General features: G+C 37.6%; 1 protein-coding gene across 1 annotated transcript in view; it reads right to left on the minus strand.

Annotated features, from left to right (window-relative positions):
- Positions 1-22480, minus strand: part of SPOCK1 (SPARC (osteonectin), cwcv and kazal like domains proteoglycan 1) — a 323597-nt gene that overhangs the window by 211320 nt on the left and 89797 nt on the right. Inside the window, exon 3 of the mRNA XM_050905361.1 lies at positions 5456-5501. Coding sequence (XP_050761318.1) covers positions 5456-5501 — 46 coding nt within the window. The remainder of the gene's footprint in view (positions 1-5455; positions 5502-22480) is intronic.

Consider the following 22480-nt stretch of genomic DNA (forward strand, 5'->3'; position numbering starts at 1 on the left):
CATAATCACTCATTTCCCAACAAACTGGCATACTAATTTAATGGGAGGTTTTCCTTACCCTTTGTATCGCTTCCATTAATTCCATTAGACATAAACTGTTGACAGTCTGGGACTAAGACTGGATCTAGCTGCACCTAAGCTCCATCAGGAGTTTAGAATGCAAGGGCGTCCACTCTGAACCTCATGACTCAACGGGAGGGTCTCCCTCACCCTCTTGCATCTCTGGTCTCTGTGTAAATCATTCTAAATACATTCTAACTCGATTTTCCTTTGCATGTTTCTCACATGTAGTAAGTAATAGAGTGAACCTCACCATCAACCTTTGTTAAGTCGCACTTTTACAAATTCACATTAAAAAAATCACTTCTGCTAATATCTTTGATGGTGATTCTTTACGCAATCTAAACCACTCCGTTTGCGACAAAGACTAGGAAAGTATGTCAAGTTAGCTGTCAAGCTCCTTAATAACTCTCAAATGACCTTGTCAGAAAAAAAAAAAAACAACCAACCCTTTGATTCATATTTTAAAATCCTGACTAACCTGCCCCTTCCACTCTTCTGCTTTCTGGCTTCTGCAACTCTGACAGAATTGAGTTCAATATTAATGACTAGCAATCATTTTCAGGCTATACGCTCTCCTGCCTTCTGCAGTCCGAATGCCTCGTTAGCTTGGCTCAGTCGGTAAGATGCTCACCTTTGTATTGGTTTCTCCCAAGTTCAAGATGAATAAAAAGCTGGGCTGGTAGCTAGGCTAAAAATAAATTCTGATCACTCAAGTGCCCTCCGAGATGCAGCTGAACCATTCAAGCTGACTTCCCTTGAAAAGGCATGTTATGCAAAGATACCTCGTGTGACTCTCCAGGGGTTGTTTCAGTGAAAGTCATGTATGCTTTTTTACAAAGCATGGTATTTCTTTTCTTGAGACATACATGCAGATATTTCTCTCCGCATCGCAAGCAGAAAGCAGACAGCTTGATTACACCGCTATTGTTTTTAAATGCATAATTAAATAATTCAAGCTGCTGAATAAAGCTAGCTTTTCTTTAGAGAAGAATATAGAGTTGGTTGGACCCAGCAGACTCTTCTTTAAAAGATGTAAATGAAGTACAAGCCTAGAAGCAGAACTCTGCTGATTTTCAAAACCTCTGACTACTGTTGGTTTTTAAATCTGTTAAACATACTGAATCCTCCAGCTGCCTTTGCGAGATCACTTCTGGCAAGTACTAGCCACCTTCAGTTACTTCTAAACCCTGCCCTCCCAGCTCCTTCATCATGATTCTACAGTCTGGCTTCCACATAAAGACTTCACAAGTAGAATATTCACGCATGATTTTAGATTTAGAATTGAGAAATAGATTTTAAACATTAAAAACTTGTAATTTTGTCCCAAAGAGTGGGTATTCACACAAGTTAGCCTTAGCTTAGTGATGCTAGACTCAGATTTCCCACACTCCCTCTCCCAGGGAGAGAGGCAGTTTTCTGCTTTCATTTACCCACTGGAGAAGTTTTTTCTCTTCAGTCACTGTAGGAAGAACCTTGGTGTTGTGAGGTTAAAATTTGCCTTTGGGATATCTCTCAAAATAACAATTGTGTGGTGAGAACACAGAGCTGCTACTGAGTTCACAGGAACAAGCTACGGCTCCTTATCGCAGGATCTGCACAGGCTCTCTGCATATAAGAACCCCAAAGCATACAAAATAAAAGCTTTTCTATCTCCAAAATCATACAAGAGCATAGGGGGCATTTAAACACCCCAAAGCCAAAAGGAACAACATGGAAAAAAATGTCAGGGCAGGGAGAATGGAGAAGTAAAGACTAAATACAGATTAAACAATTCTCTCGCAGCTTGCAACGCATAAAAGGTCTAGGACAAATTCTTCTGGCTATTCTTTTTAATCTGCATGGGAAATGACAGAAATTAAACCTGTGGTGGAAAACACCTGGAAAAGAGAAAGAAACCATTCCTTCCTTCCTTCCTTCGTCTCAGCACTTCCTATTTAAATGGTACTCTCTTTATATACACATAAATATAGTATATATACATTTACACACGTATATATACCTGTATGTATATATAAACGGAGGATTAGTCTTGTCAGCATCTGATTCATAAGGCCCAAAGCAGCAACATGACATGATGTCTCTCTTTTTCATTTTTTGGGTGACAACAACATAGGGGTCAGTGGCTAAAGACTCACATGGCTCATGTATATGTAACTAAACTAAGCAACAGTTTTCTAAGGTAATTTTTTTGTGTAAGAAATCTCTTTAGAAATGTATGAGCGGCTATTTTAATGTTCTAGTGAGGGTGAATTTTACCACAGCCAAGAGTAGTGACCTCTCTGTCAAAAAGAATGACCTATTGGCCAAATAATATCCATTTGTAAGACTTAAATGAGACAAAAACAGTGTACAGATCTCTGTGCAAGGCAGAGTCTAGTCTGCATTCTGCTTTCTGGCAACAGATTATCCATAGTCTTGGAGAAGTTTTACACTGACAGAGAAATGATCCTTTTCTTTGTAAAGAGACAGGAATCTTTAACAGATGTACGACTGTTTGTATCGCTTCAAGGTATCCACATGTGATTTTAGATTCTCTAAAATGATTTGTGCTTTTGCCCAGAATCAGACATCTCAGTAACACAATGAACAATACAGTTTTAAAGCACGTCACTTCGACATCTTTTTGCAATATTTTGCCAGGATTTACCTTTTTGTTTTTCCTCTTGGGAAGACAGAGGGTCACAAGGCCTCTGAAAGTGGTGGGAGCGTAAGTTCCATTTGAAGTCAATAGGATTTGTAATCCTAAATCCCTCAAATGCCTTTGAAAATCTCTGTGGATATATGCCTTGACAAAAACATCATCTTTCCCTTTCCTTTGACACTGAAGTTCCATTTCCATAAAGACAGAGAATCTACACTCTTCAGCTCTAACATGCATAAGCCCCCAAAGATATTCCTGTGAGCTACCTACAGACAATACAAGGAACATGTTTGGCAATGAAATACAGAAATAGATGCAAAATGAAATTTTCAAAAGCACTTTCAGAGACTTCCAGTGGGTATTTTCTTCCTAAACACTTCAGTAATTTTGAAGATTCAAATCTCTGATTGGCAAAGCTGCTCCCTTTTATGACTCCTGTTTGTAAAATAAATGACTGCCAAAGCTCAAATTGAAAGCAAACAAAGCAAGCGTTGTGGTTTCATCTCCTCCACTGGCCTGTCATTTATGTAGGTACCCCTTCAATCATTTGTTCACGCTTTCCTTCTCCTTCATAACAGATTCACTGTTTCTCATCATTTGTGGTATGATTCACAAGTATCATTTCATACTATTTGATTTCCAGAGGCATAAAATGTTTTTCTGTAACATGACTTGCTTTTTTTTTAAGCAGTTATTAAAAAATTAGCAACTAACTACACTATTGGGCACCTCCTGCAATTATGCAACATTGATATTATCTAATATTCTTTAACCATTATCCACTGGTTAAATCCCAGTGACACCAGACATAAGTCGTGCTTGGAGAAGGCCATGTACGTTTCAATTCGTTGTTTCCTTCTGTGTACCACACTGTGACTGTTTCACCATGAACTCTTTTCTTAAAAGAAAAAAAAAAAAAAAAAAAAAAAAAGAAAGTGCTACCTGCCTGCTCAATAACTTGCCCAGGCAATTTCCTTGCAGGATTACCTTTTCTGAATGTAAAATCACAACAATTATATATCCAGATAGCCACTTCACATTCTGAAGGGCAAAGGAAGTCTCACACACTGCTTGAATGCCACTTAACTTTGAACACAGGATCCCAAAGAGAGGAGGATGGTGCAATGGATCTACATGACTGAAATTCATTTGTATTGTAGTTACCGTGTACGTGATCATTCCTTTCTAAATGACTTTAGGATAAAATTTTAAAATCCCTACAAATTTCAGAGCAGAACTAGATTGAAACTTATAGAATGCCATTTTGAATAAAATTCTAGGACACTGGCATTCTGCAATTTAAGAGGCATGATGTAGAATAATGAACCAAAGCTAGTCAAAGAAATCCAGGATCCTAAAAATGCCTTAAGCAATGGAAAAAGTCTACCATCTACCTACGATTTTACAGCTGTAATATCCTCACCTCATATGTGTTCTCACGCGGGAGTTATATGAGCTTCACTGAACATTACAAAACAGGAAAAATGAGCAACTGTCAAAAGGCAAACAGAGAAGCTAACCAACCTGCGCTTTATATTGTGTGTTGTTATCCTCCACAAATCAAACAGCTGATAACTGGTTCTACCAAGTGAAAAGAAGCTGTGCAAAATGTAATTTTTAACGTTTGTCCCGAAAAAAATACATTCTAGAAAGCTTTAAGAAATAACGAAATATAAGACCCAAGTGGTTTCATATTACACTTTTTGAGGCTGCTCCGGTATGGACTGTTACAGAATCTTAGCGTCAGAGTGACAAATATAACAAATAGCAAAGTTAAAGTACAATATTCTGATTTTATGGACAAAATTATGGCATGCTATCAGCTTGCACTACTTTTGTATCTGTCTTTCAGAAGATGGACTGCTGAGATTTCTTTGCATACAGTGTTTTTTACTGACGAGACATTAAGTATCAAATACAACCCACGACACCTAGCAACATCAGGGCTACTAGGGTTTCCAGTGATGTTCATCTATGGTATTTAGAGTGAATGTCTCTTACGATCCCATCTGAAACGTTTGTTGCTAGCTATGAATACCAAGCAGAGAATGCTTGATGTGGAGTTGCTATCTGAGATCTCTTTTTAAGTTGTCAATTTGAAGTTCTTTTTCCTGGCATGGCTGTTGTTTCCAGTGCTATCCTGGACACAACAATTAGAATATTTTTTTAATTGTTTTTTTCCTGTCCTTTGGTGGCTGGCCTGGAAATTGTTGAAGTACTGCCATAACTTAACAACTCACCAAGACAAAGTGCAAAATGTCATTTACAGAATCTGTATCTGAATCAGCAGCATATACACAACACACTTTTCTTTTGAAAAACAGCCCTGAAATTCATATATTACAACTGTCTTCAAAGAATTGGCCCCTTAAGTGTTAGGAAATGCAGCAATTAAATTTACGACATTCATTTAGCAAAGTTTTTAACATGAAAGAAAATGTACGTGAAGATACCTGTTTTAAATTGCATGTGAGATCGAGATTCATGGTTACAGAGAATCTTTCTAAGCCTATATAGCATCATTGAATATAAACTGGAATGGATAGGGATTAAAAAATGTGGCTGAAAAATACAGATGAGTCAAACCCTTATACATAAACCACCTCAAGCTGTGACTAAATTGGGAATGAGATGTAAGAATGAATATAGCTCTTCACTAATGCATGGGACAGACAGAGGAAGAAAGGCATAAAGTATATGGGGATGTCACAAAATAGCAGAAGACAACCACAAAAAGTGTACTAACTTTACCTTGATCAAAAGGCTTGTTTGGATTCCAGTTTCTGAAATAATCATCCTAAATGGGGAGGAAAAAAAAGGAAACTCAGGAAAAATATAATCAGTCTTTTCAGTACAGTTTTACATAACTAAACTACAGATGAATCAACTCATCTTTTGATCCTAAGATATTTAGCCCAAATCAGATAAGACTAGCAACAGGTTGTGTCCTAAAGAGTAGTAAATGCAGGTTAGAAATTAAAGAATAAAAAATTCCTTGGATTCAGCACCTCGAATTTTTCTTCTGAATTGTTTTTCAAAGTATGCCCGTTATTAAACATTTTCTGATAACTCTGTATTATTTCATATCAGTCTACAATTTTTGATAACAAAGATAAGAGCATATTGTTCAGATAACGTAACACGATCCACCCCACCTTGGTGTTGCGAAAGGTCAGCAAAGTAAATCCAAAAATACTTATATTCTTTTGGACACATGTAAAATCACACCATTGTGAATGTACAGAAATACACCAATAATATCATAAGCATTATACTTGAAGTACAATAACATCCAGGAGGACTTGCAGTGAATACTTTTGTCACTGTTCCCACTATTAAATTTTCAAAATCTTCTTAAATCTGATGTAAAGATATTATTCTGCTGCGAGTCTTGTGGTTCTGTTTTACATAATTCTGATTGGACTTTAAAATGGAGAAGGTAGGACCTGTCGGAGTGCCTGGCCAAATGATTATTCTGTTGCAAACAAGACTCTGCAGAAAGAATGGAACACTCTTCTGTGTGTTGGATCAATTTGTATTCTATGTACTTAGCAAATGGTTATCTGAAGGCAAAGTTTCCCCCACTTCAGAGTGCCATCAGCCCTAGTCCTGAAGAACTGTTATATTTGGTTTCAGCATATTCTGTATATCTCACTTGTGTCCTCTTTGAGAGGACATGATAACAACAGAATAATGTATTTGAAGTGAGGAAGCATGGAAGATTTCTATAACACTGTGATATTTTTCTGCATATTAATCTTTATTTCCTTTTTAATATATCCAGTATTCTATATTCATTTCTTGAGGGCTGCCACTGAAGAGATGCCTTTATCAAGCTGTCCAGAATGACACCTAGATTTCTTTTTCCTGCCAGGAGAGTAACTGAAAACCCATCAGTGTGAAGACGACACCTAAATTATTTCTTCCATAGGGCTTTGTTTACCATTGATCTCCAGTACACTGAATTTCACATGCTCTCATGCCATCCAGTCACGCTAGCCTGGAATATTTTGGAGACTTGGAAGCCGGCATGTCTTACTTTCTGGGTTCAGAACAGCCCACAGGGCTGTTACAGGAGGAGTGGGGACTCTCCATGCCCGCACTGAACACCAGGAGATGCACCTCATGGCAGCGCATTCCTTTCTGAATGCTTTGGCCAGCATGAGAAGCAGAAGGTACTAACGCTTACAGCACGGAGAACTGTGGACTGCTACCCTGCTCTTCTCTGCCTGCTCTGGGGGCAGGCAAGGATGGGCAAATGCTCCCTGTAATGAAGGGGGCTGGATGTAATTCCACATGACTATCAGGAGGAAATGTATTTTCTTTCTCCAAGTATATTTATGCTCGGTGTCTATACTGACTTCGTGGACAGTGACGATGTTCCACAATAACAACAAAGATTATCCTTCATAATTTATTTCAGAGACATCAAAAGTACCTATACGTTTTCTGCAGAAGTATGGGGTTTGGCACCAGAAATAGAATCACAGACTTGTCTTTGAATTCCACAGCTTTGTTAATATAAAAAACCCCTCATGGTTATACAATGCTTTGTAATTGATTATGATGTACTGCTAAATTCACCAAGCATTAATCACTTTTCAGAATGTGTTGAGTTTTAAGCTTTTTGAGCAGAATAATTTTTTTCCAGCAACAAAATATTCTTTTTTCGCCTGCTTACATTTTTTCTTAGGTGTTGCTTTGCTGCTGGGTTTTCAGCATCAGAAACTGTTAAATAATTCAAATCCCAAGAAAGATTTCTTATGCTGTTGGCATATGGAACCAGTTTTGAAATAAGGATTGGAAAGGGGGTGTGTCTCAATTTCACTGTCAAAGGAATATTTTACAGAAAATGCACCTTCCTCACAAAAAAACCTACAAAACACCCATCTCCTGTAAACCTAGTCTTTCTTCTTTTCTCCTTTATGCAGACCTGTTTAGTATTCCTTTTTGAAAATTGAAACTATATTTATTTTAGAATATGCCTGAAACTACAGCATGATAGCATAGGAAAATACACAAGAAAAAAATATGGAAAAATCCCTAAAAAGTAGAATAGAGAAAACCTTTGAGATTTTCAATATATAAAACTCATTATTATTTATAGGAGTAAATAATGACTACATACACTTCAAAGCAATACGTTCAATAGCAGTTCAAAACAACTTATGCCAGTTGGACAACAGAAAATACAGCACTAGAGTTTCACTTCAGCATTGACACCAGCAAGAACTGTAACTGAATGGTTATGGCACTGTAAAGGTGAAATTCACCCTGTAGATATGGCTGAACAGAAAATCTATGTCTCATTTAAATACCACCTAAAGCTCTGACTTGAAAAATGGACAGGGCTTTGTGCTAATACTCTGCAAGGTGCTGAAATTTATACATTAACCTGAAATGACTTTCGTTAGGAGGAAGACCCCTTACCAACTCCAAATGGATATCATCATTTCACTGTAACTTCCTCCAACAGAAAAACAGCATGTTGATACAGCAATATACAGTGCCTAAACATGACACTGACTTCCAGGTGTATATCATTCTATATATATATATAAAATATGATAGGCTTGATTAAAGAGATTTAACATTCCCATTCAATAAAACACTTTCCTGACTGCACAGAAATCTATGCGTTTCTGAGCTTTCTACTAGGACAGATACTAATGTGCTTAAAATACCTTATGCTTGCTGTAACATATGAAACTATTACGTCATTTTAATATTAACATGTTAATAAATCAATATTAACACATTAATAATTAACATGTATCAATACATTTCATTTATAACAATATTAACAGTTGATCATAAGAGCTTAAAGTATAATATGAATCATGATATGCTGTAAACAGCTTTATTCACTCTATGGATATTTACAAGTTAAAAGTGAAAAACCTACCTCAACTTCCTGAATACGTAAGCATTACAAATGAGAAAAGAAAAAAGAATGAAATAAAACAATATAAAAATATGTTAACATTCATCAATTTTCTCCTTGGCGGCCTTTTAAATGTGAAATCACTTATTTCAGATGACCTTCACCTCCAAATGAAATAATTTTCTCTCTTTCTTTTATGACCTTTCCACCTTTGCTGTCATGGGCCAGTTTTCATCTGCTGCACTATTAGCCAAATGCCATTCTATTAGCACGTTTCTTTCTCACAGAGCACAAAAAAAGAGGCACTTTCATTTCCTCTTGGCTGACAAAAACACCAGAAAGTGTTTTTCCACATACTCTTCTGTTACATACCTGATATAAGAGAGAATTAATTTTTCTTTCTTCCAGCTGACTTTAAAGACTATTTATTTGATGGACTGTGAAGGGAAGGCAAAACCAGGCATGGATCCACTTCAATACAACAGGTGACAGCAACTGAGAAATATTTTTGATGAACAAATATTTAAAAATATCTTTCTCCTTGCATAGAATTCACACTTGGAAGGTTTTGCCTATGGTTCAGTGGTTGCATATGACTAAGTCAATCTTTTAATTAACTGAAGGGACTCTGCACACCTAAAATCATGCATGAAAAGAGAAGAATTGATACTGCAAACCAAGCCTGGATCTGACTCCCTTAGCTCAACGCAGCGTTACATAAATGTGATGTATTGGCTTGGCCTCTGCACACAGCCAGGAATAAACTTGAACCCCAAACTCTAGAAGCTGCTTGTCCCTCTCTCAGAGCACAAACACACTGAAGGGAATGGTACGGAGTTTACTGAAAGTCCTGTGACTCCAGGTCCCTGAGGGACTCACAGTCTCACATCACAGGTAAACAGTCAGCTGCCACTTCCAGGAAGAGAAATCTGACTCCTGTCAAACTGGCCCCAACCCAACTCTTGAGGAAATCTTGAGTTCTGTTCTGTTCTCACTGGGTGCAGGATGAGGTCTTTGGCAAGATTCCTTTCTGCCCCCTTATAAGGTCTACTGCCCACCTAGGACAGACATCCACATGGAACAGCAAGGCAGATAACCTGAGATGGTCCCTCACACAGAGAACAGCTCACTTTTGACATCCCCTGACCTAATTCAATTGCAAGACATGGGACAGGAGCTGTCTTTTCAGTTCCGTATCTGTTCATCACTTAGCATCATGGAATCCTACTTCAAGATTTTACCCTCAGGAAATTTGAGAAATAAGTTATGATCATAACAAATGAAAAAATTTTAGAAAAGCAAATACAAATTGCTAGACTTGGGCCTCAGTTCTTTATTGCATTTTTATTATCTTGATTTGAGCAATCAGGAGATGAGATGAAACATATTTTGAAGTGATTTAAATCCATTTTGCCATATTAGGCATAATAAATTATTGTTTCTTTACAAGACCAAAATATTCTTTTATTATTCAATTTATATAGGTGTCAAATCCAGCCAACTTAGATTGATATGCTATCAACAAAGTCAATCAAGAGAATAATCATATGTTTAACTAAGTATGCAAAGGACTTATTAAAAAGTCCTAGTTTAAAAGCTCACAAAAGCTTTCTTACAGGCAGAACTATCAAAAATCTCATTCATCAGAACTCATAGATTAGGTTCTGATTTGCAAAAATCAAACCTTGAACTAGATCTAGGTCTGACACAATTTCCTGTTAGTCATATCAGAAAAGCTAGCAAATAGAAAATGACCGTAAGACCAGTGCATTAATACGTGACTGCTCTTCTCTCCTATTACCCTCCATATCACTACAATAACAATACAGTTAAAAAGCTGAAAATAATGGTAAAAACAAACAGATTTATCCTCTTTGCTCCTACCAACTAAGAAAGTAAACAACAGCTTCTTGTTCTCCTGAAGTTTAAGTATTTCAGTTATTCCCACCAAACATACTCTATTGTCACTTTTTGGTTTAGTTATTACCTAAGACTCGATATTTTGGAAGAGTTAATGAAGCATCATTAATTTAACACACAGGCACTCTCTATACTTACTTTATTTACCTGTCAAAAAGAAGCTCTTGCAAGATGCTCTTGTTTATAAATAGAGCCAAACATTAGCTAAATGGGTGCATAAATATTTATATTTTGTTGCATTAATTGAGCTTATAAGTTATTTGTAAGAATCAAGCAGAAATGAGATGCTGACTGAAAAAACTCCACAGAAAATCCCCCTTATTTTGCACCTTTCAGAACGAGCTCAGTTCAGTTTCCTCCCCCAAGGCCTGGGAAGATCACACGGAACTGGATGAGCCCACAGGGTACACAGCCATCGCAAAACCCTTGTCACAGATCCTTCCTGAGGAAACTCATATACAAAGGGTGTAACCCCAAGGACTGTCAGATAATCTTTTGGAGGTAATCTTCATTCCCAGCTCCTCCCAGCCAACAAGAGCTTAAATTTCTAAGTATCTCCAGGAGAGACGTTTATTAACACTAGTTTGCAGCCTGCTTAGTATTTTTCTCTTCCATCCTCGATCTATGATTAAACCTTTTACCCTCATAAAGACCAGCTGGGGAAAGTGGTAATTACCAGCTCATTGCTTTTTTTCAAATTAGCTCCAGAAAGATGCAGCTGCATTTTCTGCCTCTCTACCTTGCAGTACAGAAGATCATTCCAACACTGAGCAGTGTTAAAGCACCAGCTGCTGCTCGCTAAAGTCAATCTAGCCTGTATCAAATATCTCCCCAAGGCCTATTGCCTGTTTTAAGCAAATAGTTTGTGTCCGTAAATTACACATTATTTATTTATTTATTTAAGAGGAAGTGAAAATATTTTTTCCACCGAGTACTTCAGTGAATAAAGATTTCCCAATGGTAGCTAGTGCCCAGAGTCTGCATCAGTGTCGAGAGCTGAGTCCAAACTCCTAAGCACATTAAGACATCTCGAACCACCTCTGAGCTCTCTCCCCCTACCTCTCCCCCCGCCCCGGCTCTCTCCTGGGAATCAGAGAATATGCATCCAGACAGGATGCTTTTGCTTTGTAAATTAGTAGTGCTTGTGCTGTGCATATTTCATTTGAAATTTGGTAGGGGAAACTTCTGAAAAGTTTAGCGATAAATTTCCCAGAAAGGCCAGGAATGTAGGGGTTTACTTAAACAGCTAGCAACATTAAGTGGTGAAACTGAAAGAAATCACTCTAGACTGAAGTAGTACATGTAATAAAAGGTCTGAGGATGTCAGGACCTGTCTAGAATACTGAAGTTAAGTCATTAATAAAAATATAATGAAATGGTATGAAGGATTCACATTGAATTCGTGTATAATGCTAGATACACTAATACCTGTTTATTAATAACAGTATAAAATATATACATAGATATCCAATACATCTGGCATAGAAAAAAAATCCTTGACCACGTATTATAATCTCAGATGTCCCATAAAACTCAAATTCTCAGCACACGTACTTTTTGTTCAGCTACCACTAACGTGCAAAAAAATTTCTTCTGCTTAATATGGCCCAGAATGTTACTTTTTTCTTATTTTCATAAATTAAAAGGTTTTTTTGGTTGGTTGGGGTTTTTTGTGCTATATCAGGAAACAAGATTTGCCACTCCTGTTTTACTGGAAGACTTTTCCAGAAGTTTCCATAGGCAATACTAAGAAAGTGGTAGACAAAACTTTCAGCATAGGCTTTCTTTACCCACAGTCACAGTGATTCATTGGGGTGGCAAAAATTTCAGAAATGAAATTAAGAAATTTGAAAAAAAACCTGAAAAATAAGTTACCATGAGCCCATGTCAGCCAGAATAAGAATTCTCATTCCTTAGAACTCAATCATATGGCCTTTTACAGAGAAATCTTCCAGCTGCTCTATTGTTTTTGTGTGGGTTTTTTTTGTAAAAAGACAAATATAGTAAGAATTAAAAATATTTCTTAAAAAACCCCAAACCACTCTTTGTTTATCCCTAAGAATGAAGCCAGAGGGTATGTCTACAATGTCGAGGGCAAACAGATGCTCATTTACTCTGTTTGTGCTTCAAGCAGGATGAATGAGGGCCAGCTGTGAGCCAGAAGCTATATAGCTGCTTTAGCACAGCACTGTGCCAGCATACACAGCTGAAATATTTGGGTGGCTGCAACAATCACACAACTGTCTACGCTAGCTTGTGCTGAAATGCCTAAAACTGAAAAAAAAACCCTCTTGGTTTGATTATTCTTTGCTGGCCCTTTTAGTAGGCTAACTTTAGAAATACATTATCAGGTCTGCCTGAACTCTTCCTCTCATTAGCATGTGCTAAAAAGCCTGTTATCCCTGCCTAGAGTTAAATAATTCTTTCTAACTTTACTTTCATCAAGTTTTTCACACTTTACTATGTCCCACCAGCCTCACCAGGTTATGCTGCAAGCTGTAAAGCTCTCACAAGACCAGAAAGGTAAAACTCAGGAGTCTCCCAAGGTATGGGCTCACTGATCCCTGTTGTGTTGGATGTGCCGTACTGTCACAGATGCTACAACTCCAAGACCAGATTGAAAAACAGAACATTACTTGGTTGCTTATGTTGTAAATTAACAACACATACTCACTAGCTACAGTGCCTCAGTCACATAGAACTGTCTTAGAGGCACTGCAGAGTCACGTTCAATGCATTTTTTTCCTCCAGTCACGAGTTCCCCTTCCATGACCTTTGCAAAAAGCCTCCACTGGGGCTATCAGGGAGGCAGCAAAGGGAGGGAGGAATTAGGATGGAGGGAAGATAGGCAGTGGAATACTTCTAACAAGGCCTGAGGATGAGAGGTGCTGTAGTGATGATTTACCATCTCAGCTGAAACAATTTCCTCAGGCAAACAGATCCTGGGGCAATCTGCAGGGAAGCTCAATAGTTACTGACCTCTAAACAAATTTGTAAGGCCCTACTCTATCCAGCATTTGGTCCCAGACACTTGGGAGCTTCTGATTTCTCTGGTTACTCTCCAATTATACCCCGATGCCTACAGCATGTTTATGCAAATCTCTACTTAACTCCCCATCCATCTCTCACAACAAACACAGTTGATTCAGCTTCTGAACTTCAGTCAGGGTTTCCAGTGACAGACAGGAAATTAAAATTTATAATCACTTATTCAGAAACAGGACTGTTTGGGAGGGAAGGCGTAGGTGGCAAACAGGAGACAAGTAAAAGGAAGAGGACGGCACCAGAACTCTGGGACAAAGAGGACTGAAGCTCCACAGGGTGCAAGAGGTCCAGATTGCAGCAGCTGTTTGTGGGCTCATTACCAAGGAGTTCCCACCCAAGGAGCCAAGCCCAAGCAAGGTGGTACAGGGTAGCGAAGCTGAGTGCCCTCATGGGAGGCCAGAGAACAAAGATATTTCAGTGAAATAAGCTTGAGAGGTCCCTCTGATAAAACGATACTTGGCACTTGTACTATCTGCCGTGGAATTTATATAACCCAGTTAGAAAACAGAAGTCCGCCATCGAACATACTCAAGTCAATGGAGTTACACTGTTTACAGAGGACGGGGAAAATACAGTCAAGACCAATGGGTCTTTTACTTCTTAGCTAGAAAATACACATGCCCTCTTCCCTATAAGCTTTGCACTGGTCCTCAGGTTGACCCATGAAGAATTACTTAAATTGTGCAGCAGCTTCAGCACAGAGCACAGATCGAAGCAGCCCTGGGAATCGTTAACTCCCACTTTCACAAACTGAGTCGCACCTAGTCGAACAGGAAGCAAGAAGCAGAGCCAGAGATTACAGAAATATATCCCCCCCTCCTTCCAGGTGGAATTCCTTAAAGCAGCATTATTTCTGATCTCTGAACTAACACTACGCATGAATTAGGAACTGGATAGACAGGCTAACTCACTGAATCTAACGATCCTTGTAAGGTTCCAACTAATGCACAGAAATAACATGAGTGCCCACTGTGTGAATTGAAGATTCACAAGTTGAGAATCTGGCCTAGTGTTGCTTTCTCATATGATCACTTGCTTGTTTTCCACTTATCAAAACCACTGTGCCTTTATCTAGGATTATTATTGTGAATATTGGTGAAGAATGGCCCCCTGCAGGTTCTCTCTGTATAGAGAATAGTATTGTTAATAAATCATATTCTCAATAGGTATAATATTTAAAACATAGCTTGAAAGGAGAGCTACTAAACTCTTTCCACATCTTAATTTTCATTCAAAGACTCAATTTACATACTTAGAGAGCAATTGTTTTTAGGCAGCTTGAAAGCCAGACACATTAGGCTTGAAGGTTATAAAGCCATTGGCAGTGTTACTTTACTCTCAGTATCCCTGTTGCTTTGAGAGTACATTTGCAGTAGCTGTTTGTGACAGATTCACTGGCCCTTTTTAGCTGAACATTTGAGTTTTGTATCTGGAGAACAACATCCACATAGAAGAATCCTAATGCTACCACTGCTTTCACATATGAGAACTGCTTTACAGTGAATAAACAATTTGCATAATAATTAAATACATAGAAGTTTTCCAAGAAGTCTTCAGAAATCTGTTTTGAGTCGTGATTTTTTTTTTTTTAATTTACCATTATGGGAATAATCTCATTATGAGATAAAGCGATAATTCTCCCAATATCTAAGTTACAAAATAAAAGTTATGAATAAAATCATACTGATATTCCACTTAAATATACAAATCCCAGTGGTTAAAACGTACAAGGGAACAAACAGCAGTTGAATAAAATCAACTTATCTAACTTTGATATTTAGTGACACAATTTTCTGAGATCTATAGAGACAGTTAAACTAGTTACTATGTCCTAAGTCTTTAAAATTACTTCTTTAAATGAATAACTAATGACTGGAAAGAGACTGTATGAATTATATTGAATTATGAGCAATGAACTGTCCCTGGGAGCACACATGCATTCGTTTGTATTTCATTTGTAGCTTCAAGGAAAATCTAGCTGCAAGTATTGTTGAGAAAAACCTTTGCAAAAGGTGAAATCAAACTAGCCATGCTGCTGTTGAAAAGCACAACTTTGCAGCCCATTAGCCAGTATTTGAAATTTCTTAGAACTGCATCAGGAAAAAGCAGTCATGGTCAACTAGTCTATGAAATAACGAGTTGCTGACTGTGTGAGACAGTTGTACACATTTTCAGATCAGAAACCCTGTGAGCTATTACAAATGTGTGGTTTCCATTCCAGTTTGTAATATCATTTTGTTAATTGTCTCTGGCATTTTATCCACTCCAAAAAAAAGAACACAACATCAAAAATCATTACACAAAACTGACAGCAAGCTCAATGGAGACAAAGCAGCTAAATACTTGCAGCAGTCGCTGCAAACAGAAATCCTGTCCTCCCTCAAGAAAGCGCTCCTCACTTTGTTTATCACCAACAACTTGAACATATAGTAGGTTATTTTAAATACCTTGATCAGTTTATAAAAGTTATCATGTGATGAGGTTTTCCATAATAGTTGGGGCTGGTTGATTCAAGTGAAGTCCCTCGTGACTCTGTTTTGTTACTGACAGACTTGTGTTATCTCTGCCCACTTCCTGAAGAATCATAGCAAGTGCATGAACGTAACATTTTACTGATGGTACCCCATTAATCTATTAAACTGATGAAATAAGACAGATTATTCTGAATATTAAGAAACTAATTTCTTGTGTCAGCTGTAAAGTAATAATAACAAAAAGTTACCTTTCATAAATGGTTGTTACTTGTCATCTGGTTGAAGCAATAGTATTTTGGAGAGAAACAGTTTTTGTTGGAATGGTATTTCAAAAGATTTAGCTCAAATAATCAATAAAAAAAAGGAAAAAAGTAAGATAAAAAGGCCAAAGAAACAAAATATTCTGGTTCAGGCAAAGGATAGCTAAACTGCAGGAACGGCTCCAGTGGGATTTAAATGCCAAGGCTGTTAGCGTCCACAGTACAAAGATTTCCATATGCATCGATCCTATTTTATTTTAGCAGAAGACAGCACCTGACTGCCCAATTAGTGCATAATTTGTTCTCAAGAAGCTCACGGAACACTGTCCAAAGGCAACTTCAGATCCATACTGAACATTTTAAGCCACAAAAGTCAAACTAGAGTTCCACTTGCATTTGCAATTAAAAAAATGATCTAATAGCTTAATTTGCACACCTCTATTTGCTAGAAAAAGTCCTAGCTAGCAAAGGCAACATCATTATTACTGGATAAAGATTTTACTCCATTTGACCACTGCAACCATTTTAGTATATTCCCCTCACAGAGGGAGATAGTGACCCCTCAGACTCTCTACACTTGGCCCAGAACTACTCACCCCAAAAGTACTGTCACAGATACTACATCATTATACCAGTTACAGGTCCATATACCAACAAACAACGTTATGTCAGCTATACTCACACTGTATTTCCATTTTTCTTCAGAATCTTGACAAACGAGTGAGCAGAAAGATTCAAACATGATACACTGGTGTTACATGATTTCAGAAACTTTGAACTTTTTATTTATGCTTTCATTAGCTCTTGATTCATCATTTAAAATTCTTAATTGTGTACATAGGGAATTTCACACAGCACACACTCCAGAAACAATATTCAGTGTGAACATTGTCAATTACTGACAAACGTTCAGAGCTCCTCAGGAAAGGATAAATTAAAAATGTGAAATATATATTGTATTAAGCTTCCATAACTGTGATTATGATGATAAAGCAACATTCAAGCTAAGTTCTTCTGACCAAATTAAGATAACTAAGTGACCTTTCATTTTTTGCAGTAGCATGCTTCTTGGATCAAGGACAGACTTCTGAAAGAGTCTCCTGCAGGGAGATATAATGCACTTTTGAACTTGCCAGAACACGCGCCTCTCTGCGTCAGTGATAAAAGGTCAGTATGTAGCGTGGCACGGCATGGAATGAACATCGACATGAGAAAGTAAGATGTAGCAAATCTTTATTTTACAATCTCAGGAACCTTCTAAGCAAGCAACCATGGCTCAAGAGAATATATAGCTTCCAGACCTCAAAAAGGCATTTTTGAACTGTTCTGCTGTAAACAGAAGTATGTTCCTGATCTCTAGACATTACAGTTGCTCACTGTTAAAGGGATTAATTCATGAAATGGGTCTAAAGCAAACCAAAATGGCATTTTAACAAAGAATAGACCTGAAAAAACCAGCACTGAGAGACATCTGAAGAGTACTGAAGGTCATAAAGACTTCTATAGGCACAAGAATACATTTGAATTTTGATCAGCTGTACTTTTACACCTGAGGTCTAGTACAACTAGCTATTTAATTCTAACAACTGAGAAAATAGTTCAAACATGCAGTGTAACTAATCTCCAAACCTTAGAGAAGTAAAATCAGAGGAAATATATATCTTAGAGAGCAGCTGCATCTACAGAATATAGAATTATTAAGTAAATGTGCTCGGGATCTCCAGAAACACGCTCTAATTGAACCCTCCCTCCAACACAGACAGACATACACACATTTACTATGAATTTCACACATCTATTAAGATTACAGTAAGTAAACCTCAACATTATTCTCTTATTCTTAAAATACTCTTCTGTTTTCTGTTCAACACCATACACATTTTAAACTAACCCTTTTCTTGGTTCCTTGGCCTGTAGCATGAAAAGGTTTGAGGCAGATGCTTTACAACTAATCTACCCAGTTGTGGGAAAAAAAATAAAAATCTTTGTTTCCTTCTGTCTTTCGTGACCTAATTAATGAACATATGCCTTAAGTACTCTTCATAAAAAATTTTTCATGCTGCTAAGCCAAAACCTCGACTTTATTCGTAAGTGTCACAAGCAGTGGAAAGCTCTGAGAATCTCCAGCAAAATAAGATGGTTTACTTGCAAATTAATAATGCAGATTTCTTTAATAAACACCAATATTCACCCAAGCTAAGAGCTGAGACTGAGAGTCACACTTCTATTTGTTTCAATATATACAAGAATGGGCTTATAGAGGAGTTCATCCTAACAGATTTTAGCAAAAGGAATGAGATGGAAATCTACCCTCTAAGAAAAATGTCCTGAAATGGTTCAATCTCACCTTTATTAAATATTTGTTGTTGGAGACAGACACAGATTTAGCATTATCTTCACATGACCCAAGCATCAGCTTTTCCCTGATTTTTAGCTCCCTTCTGCTTCCACTGAAGGCAAAATTCCCTGCTGTTGTGTCCTAGGAAGGTGATTTCCTCAACTGCAGAAGTGGTTGGGAAAGCAGGTGGTGGCTTTTTCTCTTGGTTGTATAAACCACAATGAGAGTGGGATTTGGATGGTGTTGAGGAACTTACAGAAAACATTCTGAAACATCCCCGAAAGTAAGAGCACCTTAAAAATATATCCACAAAAATATGAGTTGAGACAGTGCAAACACTACAAGATTTAAAATACTAAATTGCCTGGCAATATAGCGCCATTACAATACTACATGGAATTAAGACACAGGTTTTGGTAAGGCAGACAAACCAGTTTTTACATTAAAACTATAATGTCTATTTGTAGGTCCTCTAAAACAGCTTGAATACCTAAGAAAGCTCAAATTGGAAATTACACTTCAAACCCAGTAACATTAAAAAATCCACAAGATAAATTTCATCTCCACAAACACTATGAAACTGCTAATTCATATATGTTTGAGATTTCTGAGGAACAAAATAACAGTAGCTCTTGCTCATTTTTTAGGAGATCCAATGGAGTTTGAACAGCTAATTAAAGCATAGCATTTCCTGCACTGAAGCTACTTCTTCGTAGTTGTACATTAAGGTCATTTCCACTGTTCACCCCATTATTTAAGGAACAATTTGAAATGTGTTAAATTTGTTATAAGCTAACCATGAAACGTGAATTATAATCATGTGTTAACATGGAAACACAAAACAGAAACAGAAGCTTTTACAATTACTAACAAACAAACAACTGGGGACTTGCCTGGGTCTAGTTGCATTAAAGAAAGTCAGGAACATGAATGCTCAGCTACAGTAACATTAATTTAGATTATTACCTTGCTTGGCATTGTCATTTCTGTAATTGTATTTTGGCAGATTCCAGGAGTGCTGTCAAGCCACTGTCAGCTCAGTCAAACATAATATGAGCTGGTAGAATATTTCAACAGAAGTGAACTCATTTTCACAAAAGTATTTTGAGAAGTGTTTGTAAGGGAAACTGCAACCTGAAATCAAGAGAGAAAAATCCAGCCGAATAAAAAATACCCCAGAGAATTTTAATAGTAGCTTGAGGACTGCAAAAATCTGCCCTGTATGAGACTCTCCTAAATCTCCCAGTTTGCCTAGTCCTCAGAAAATTATGCATAACCACTCTGAGACACTAAGGCTGCCACAGATTTACAGTGGATGCTTAAAAGGAAACTGAGTCCTTAGCACCAGTCTGGAGGCTGCATGCACTTGTTTTCATGTTAGAATCCTGCAATCAGTTAATAAAATGCAAATGTATTGTTTCTTAACAGTGGGTTGAGAACATCTGATGGCTGAAAAGCACTATGTTATGTGACAAGGGAAGGACTGGACCCTTCACCAGTTGCAATTTGCACAACCAGGTTTGCAGATGTATGTTACGGAAGGAAAGAACATATACAATAAGCCTCCTACAGCACAGATTCTGACATTTACCTCAACAAGCAGCATGGTGCCTGAGGAGTGGATTTGCAGATTGGAGTAATTCATGCTGAGGATCCAACATCTGCTCCGCACATGAAGCCCACACTTTGCTTCAGACTAGCTCCAGCCTGATCCCCTGAGCTGATCTCTCGGTTATTAGGTACACCTATCTCCGAGCACGTCTGTTTTCTCCTTTCATCAATAAGGAATCCATTTCACATGCTCTGCAATGTGAACAGCACAGTAACTGGAGACAACTGGGAGACTTGCTTCCAAGGCATACTTCGATGCAAACTGAAATGCTAAGGAAGAAATGCCCTGTGCTCACTGTACACTACTTTTAAGACCTTCGAGGACCAAAATAGATCCTGAATAAATACTGGATGATTAAGAGATCTAGATCATGTAAGCTGGACTGTTGTGGGCTGAGCAATATTACTAAGTGAAAAGAAAGTGATGGGGAAGTCTGACGCAGTGTGAGATGAATCCAGAAAGTGAAGTATAATGCAATAGCAAGAGGGCAAGCAGGGATCTCAAGAACCAGCTGCCAACAGACCATGTTCTGGGTTTTTTAATTATTGTTTTCCTCATAGCAGACCCTACTCTGAGATTACATCTACAGTTCACCTCTGAGAAAGACCGGTAGATCCTGAAATTTGCTGGAAGGCATCATTATACATCTGTAACTATCCTTTCAAAAATCAAGTGTCATTAATCATGACAAGAGCCAGGAAGAGCTTGAAGGGAATGGCCACAATGAGTCTCACAGCTGCTCAGAAGGATGAATAAACATACACCCCACACCAACATCCCTGCATGATCCAGTACTGCTTTCTTTGGCTGTTACACTCAGTATAACCCCCTCTTCCCTACACCTACAAATAGGCTACAAAAATGGAGCCTTTTGTTTTTGAAAACCCCACACTAAGTCAATACACTTAGACATCGCAAATAACCATATTCGATATTCTGTGTGATTCTTTGTCACTATAAGGTGTGACCCTGTAGCATGCTTTCCTGGTTACCATATCTGTGCAATTACATTTTCAACTGCACCCTTTTGCCTTCATTCCAAACTGCCTCCACTTACTGGTTTACAGCTTATTGTATCTAGTTCTGCATGGTTAAACTAAAATTCCTGCCTCAAAAAATCATCAAATTCTCAAAATAAGGTGGGGAGGCAAAAAGTCATTAATTATAAATCTTCATAATTCTGGATTTTAAGACCTTCAGCATCTTCTGAGTGCCTCTTCAATTTTACAGCTTTTTTTCCTGAAGGTTTGTACTAACATTAAAGAGAACTGCACAATTACCTGTATATCTTTTATTTCTTTCTGCAAGGTTCAGTGGTTCTACATTTTACAAACACTGTAAAGATTTCTCTGCGATTGCTGACGACTCCAGCAGCAGAATGAGTGTTTACTGAAGACTGCTAGCAGTTTTTTTGTTCTGTGCCTATTGCTTCAACTTTAGTATGCAACTCCCTAAAAGATTTCTCATTACCTATGTTTCTTCACCTTGGCTCAGATTTTGTTCGTGGTTTTGCATTCAATCAGGCTGAAAAAACCTTTGCTCTCACTGATCTGTTAAATTTCTCTCAACTTCATACTGGTTTTCATACCACACACACACCACATCTCATCACACACCCACATTAAATTTTTTAGCAAAAGACAGTCTACAGTTACTCTCTTCTGTCTCTTTCCCTTTTTCATCCAAATATCTATAACTTGATCTTCAGGATATGCACCCAATTTTTTTATTTCCTCTTATTATGACCTTTTTAGCTTTCTGCAATTGGCATCTCCAATGTATTCTCACTTACTATCTTTCACACTGGCATTTCTTCAACATGTTTTAGAAGAACAACTCCTATTCTGCTTTCTATTTCACTTCTGGCTGTCATCTAGATACCATGATTTTTCACTGTCTGTCCTGACGCACTTGATGGATTCTCACTAGAGTTTCTGTCTCCTATATGTCCTTGATATTTTTAATTACCTATTTCTCTTTGTTTACTTTGCACTCACTGGAACAGATTATATTCGCGGCTATATTGGTATAAATCAGGAGTACGTGAACTGAAATTAGCAGATTTGTGCAGATGTAAAAGTGACAGAAATGAGAGCAGAATATGGACTAAAGAATTAACGCCTGATTTATTTTTATACAAATAACAGAAAATCATGAATGAGAACTTACAATGCTTCCTCCTAAGCTTAAGCATAACAGACTCCTTTCTGAATATATTGGTCATCTGCAGCAACAGCACTGGC

This window comes from Gymnogyps californianus, chromosome 14 (genome assembly GCF_018139145.2).
Source record: "Gymnogyps californianus isolate 813 chromosome 14, ASM1813914v2, whole genome shotgun sequence".
Lineage (NCBI taxonomy): Eukaryota > Metazoa > Chordata > Aves > Accipitriformes > Cathartidae > Gymnogyps > Gymnogyps californianus.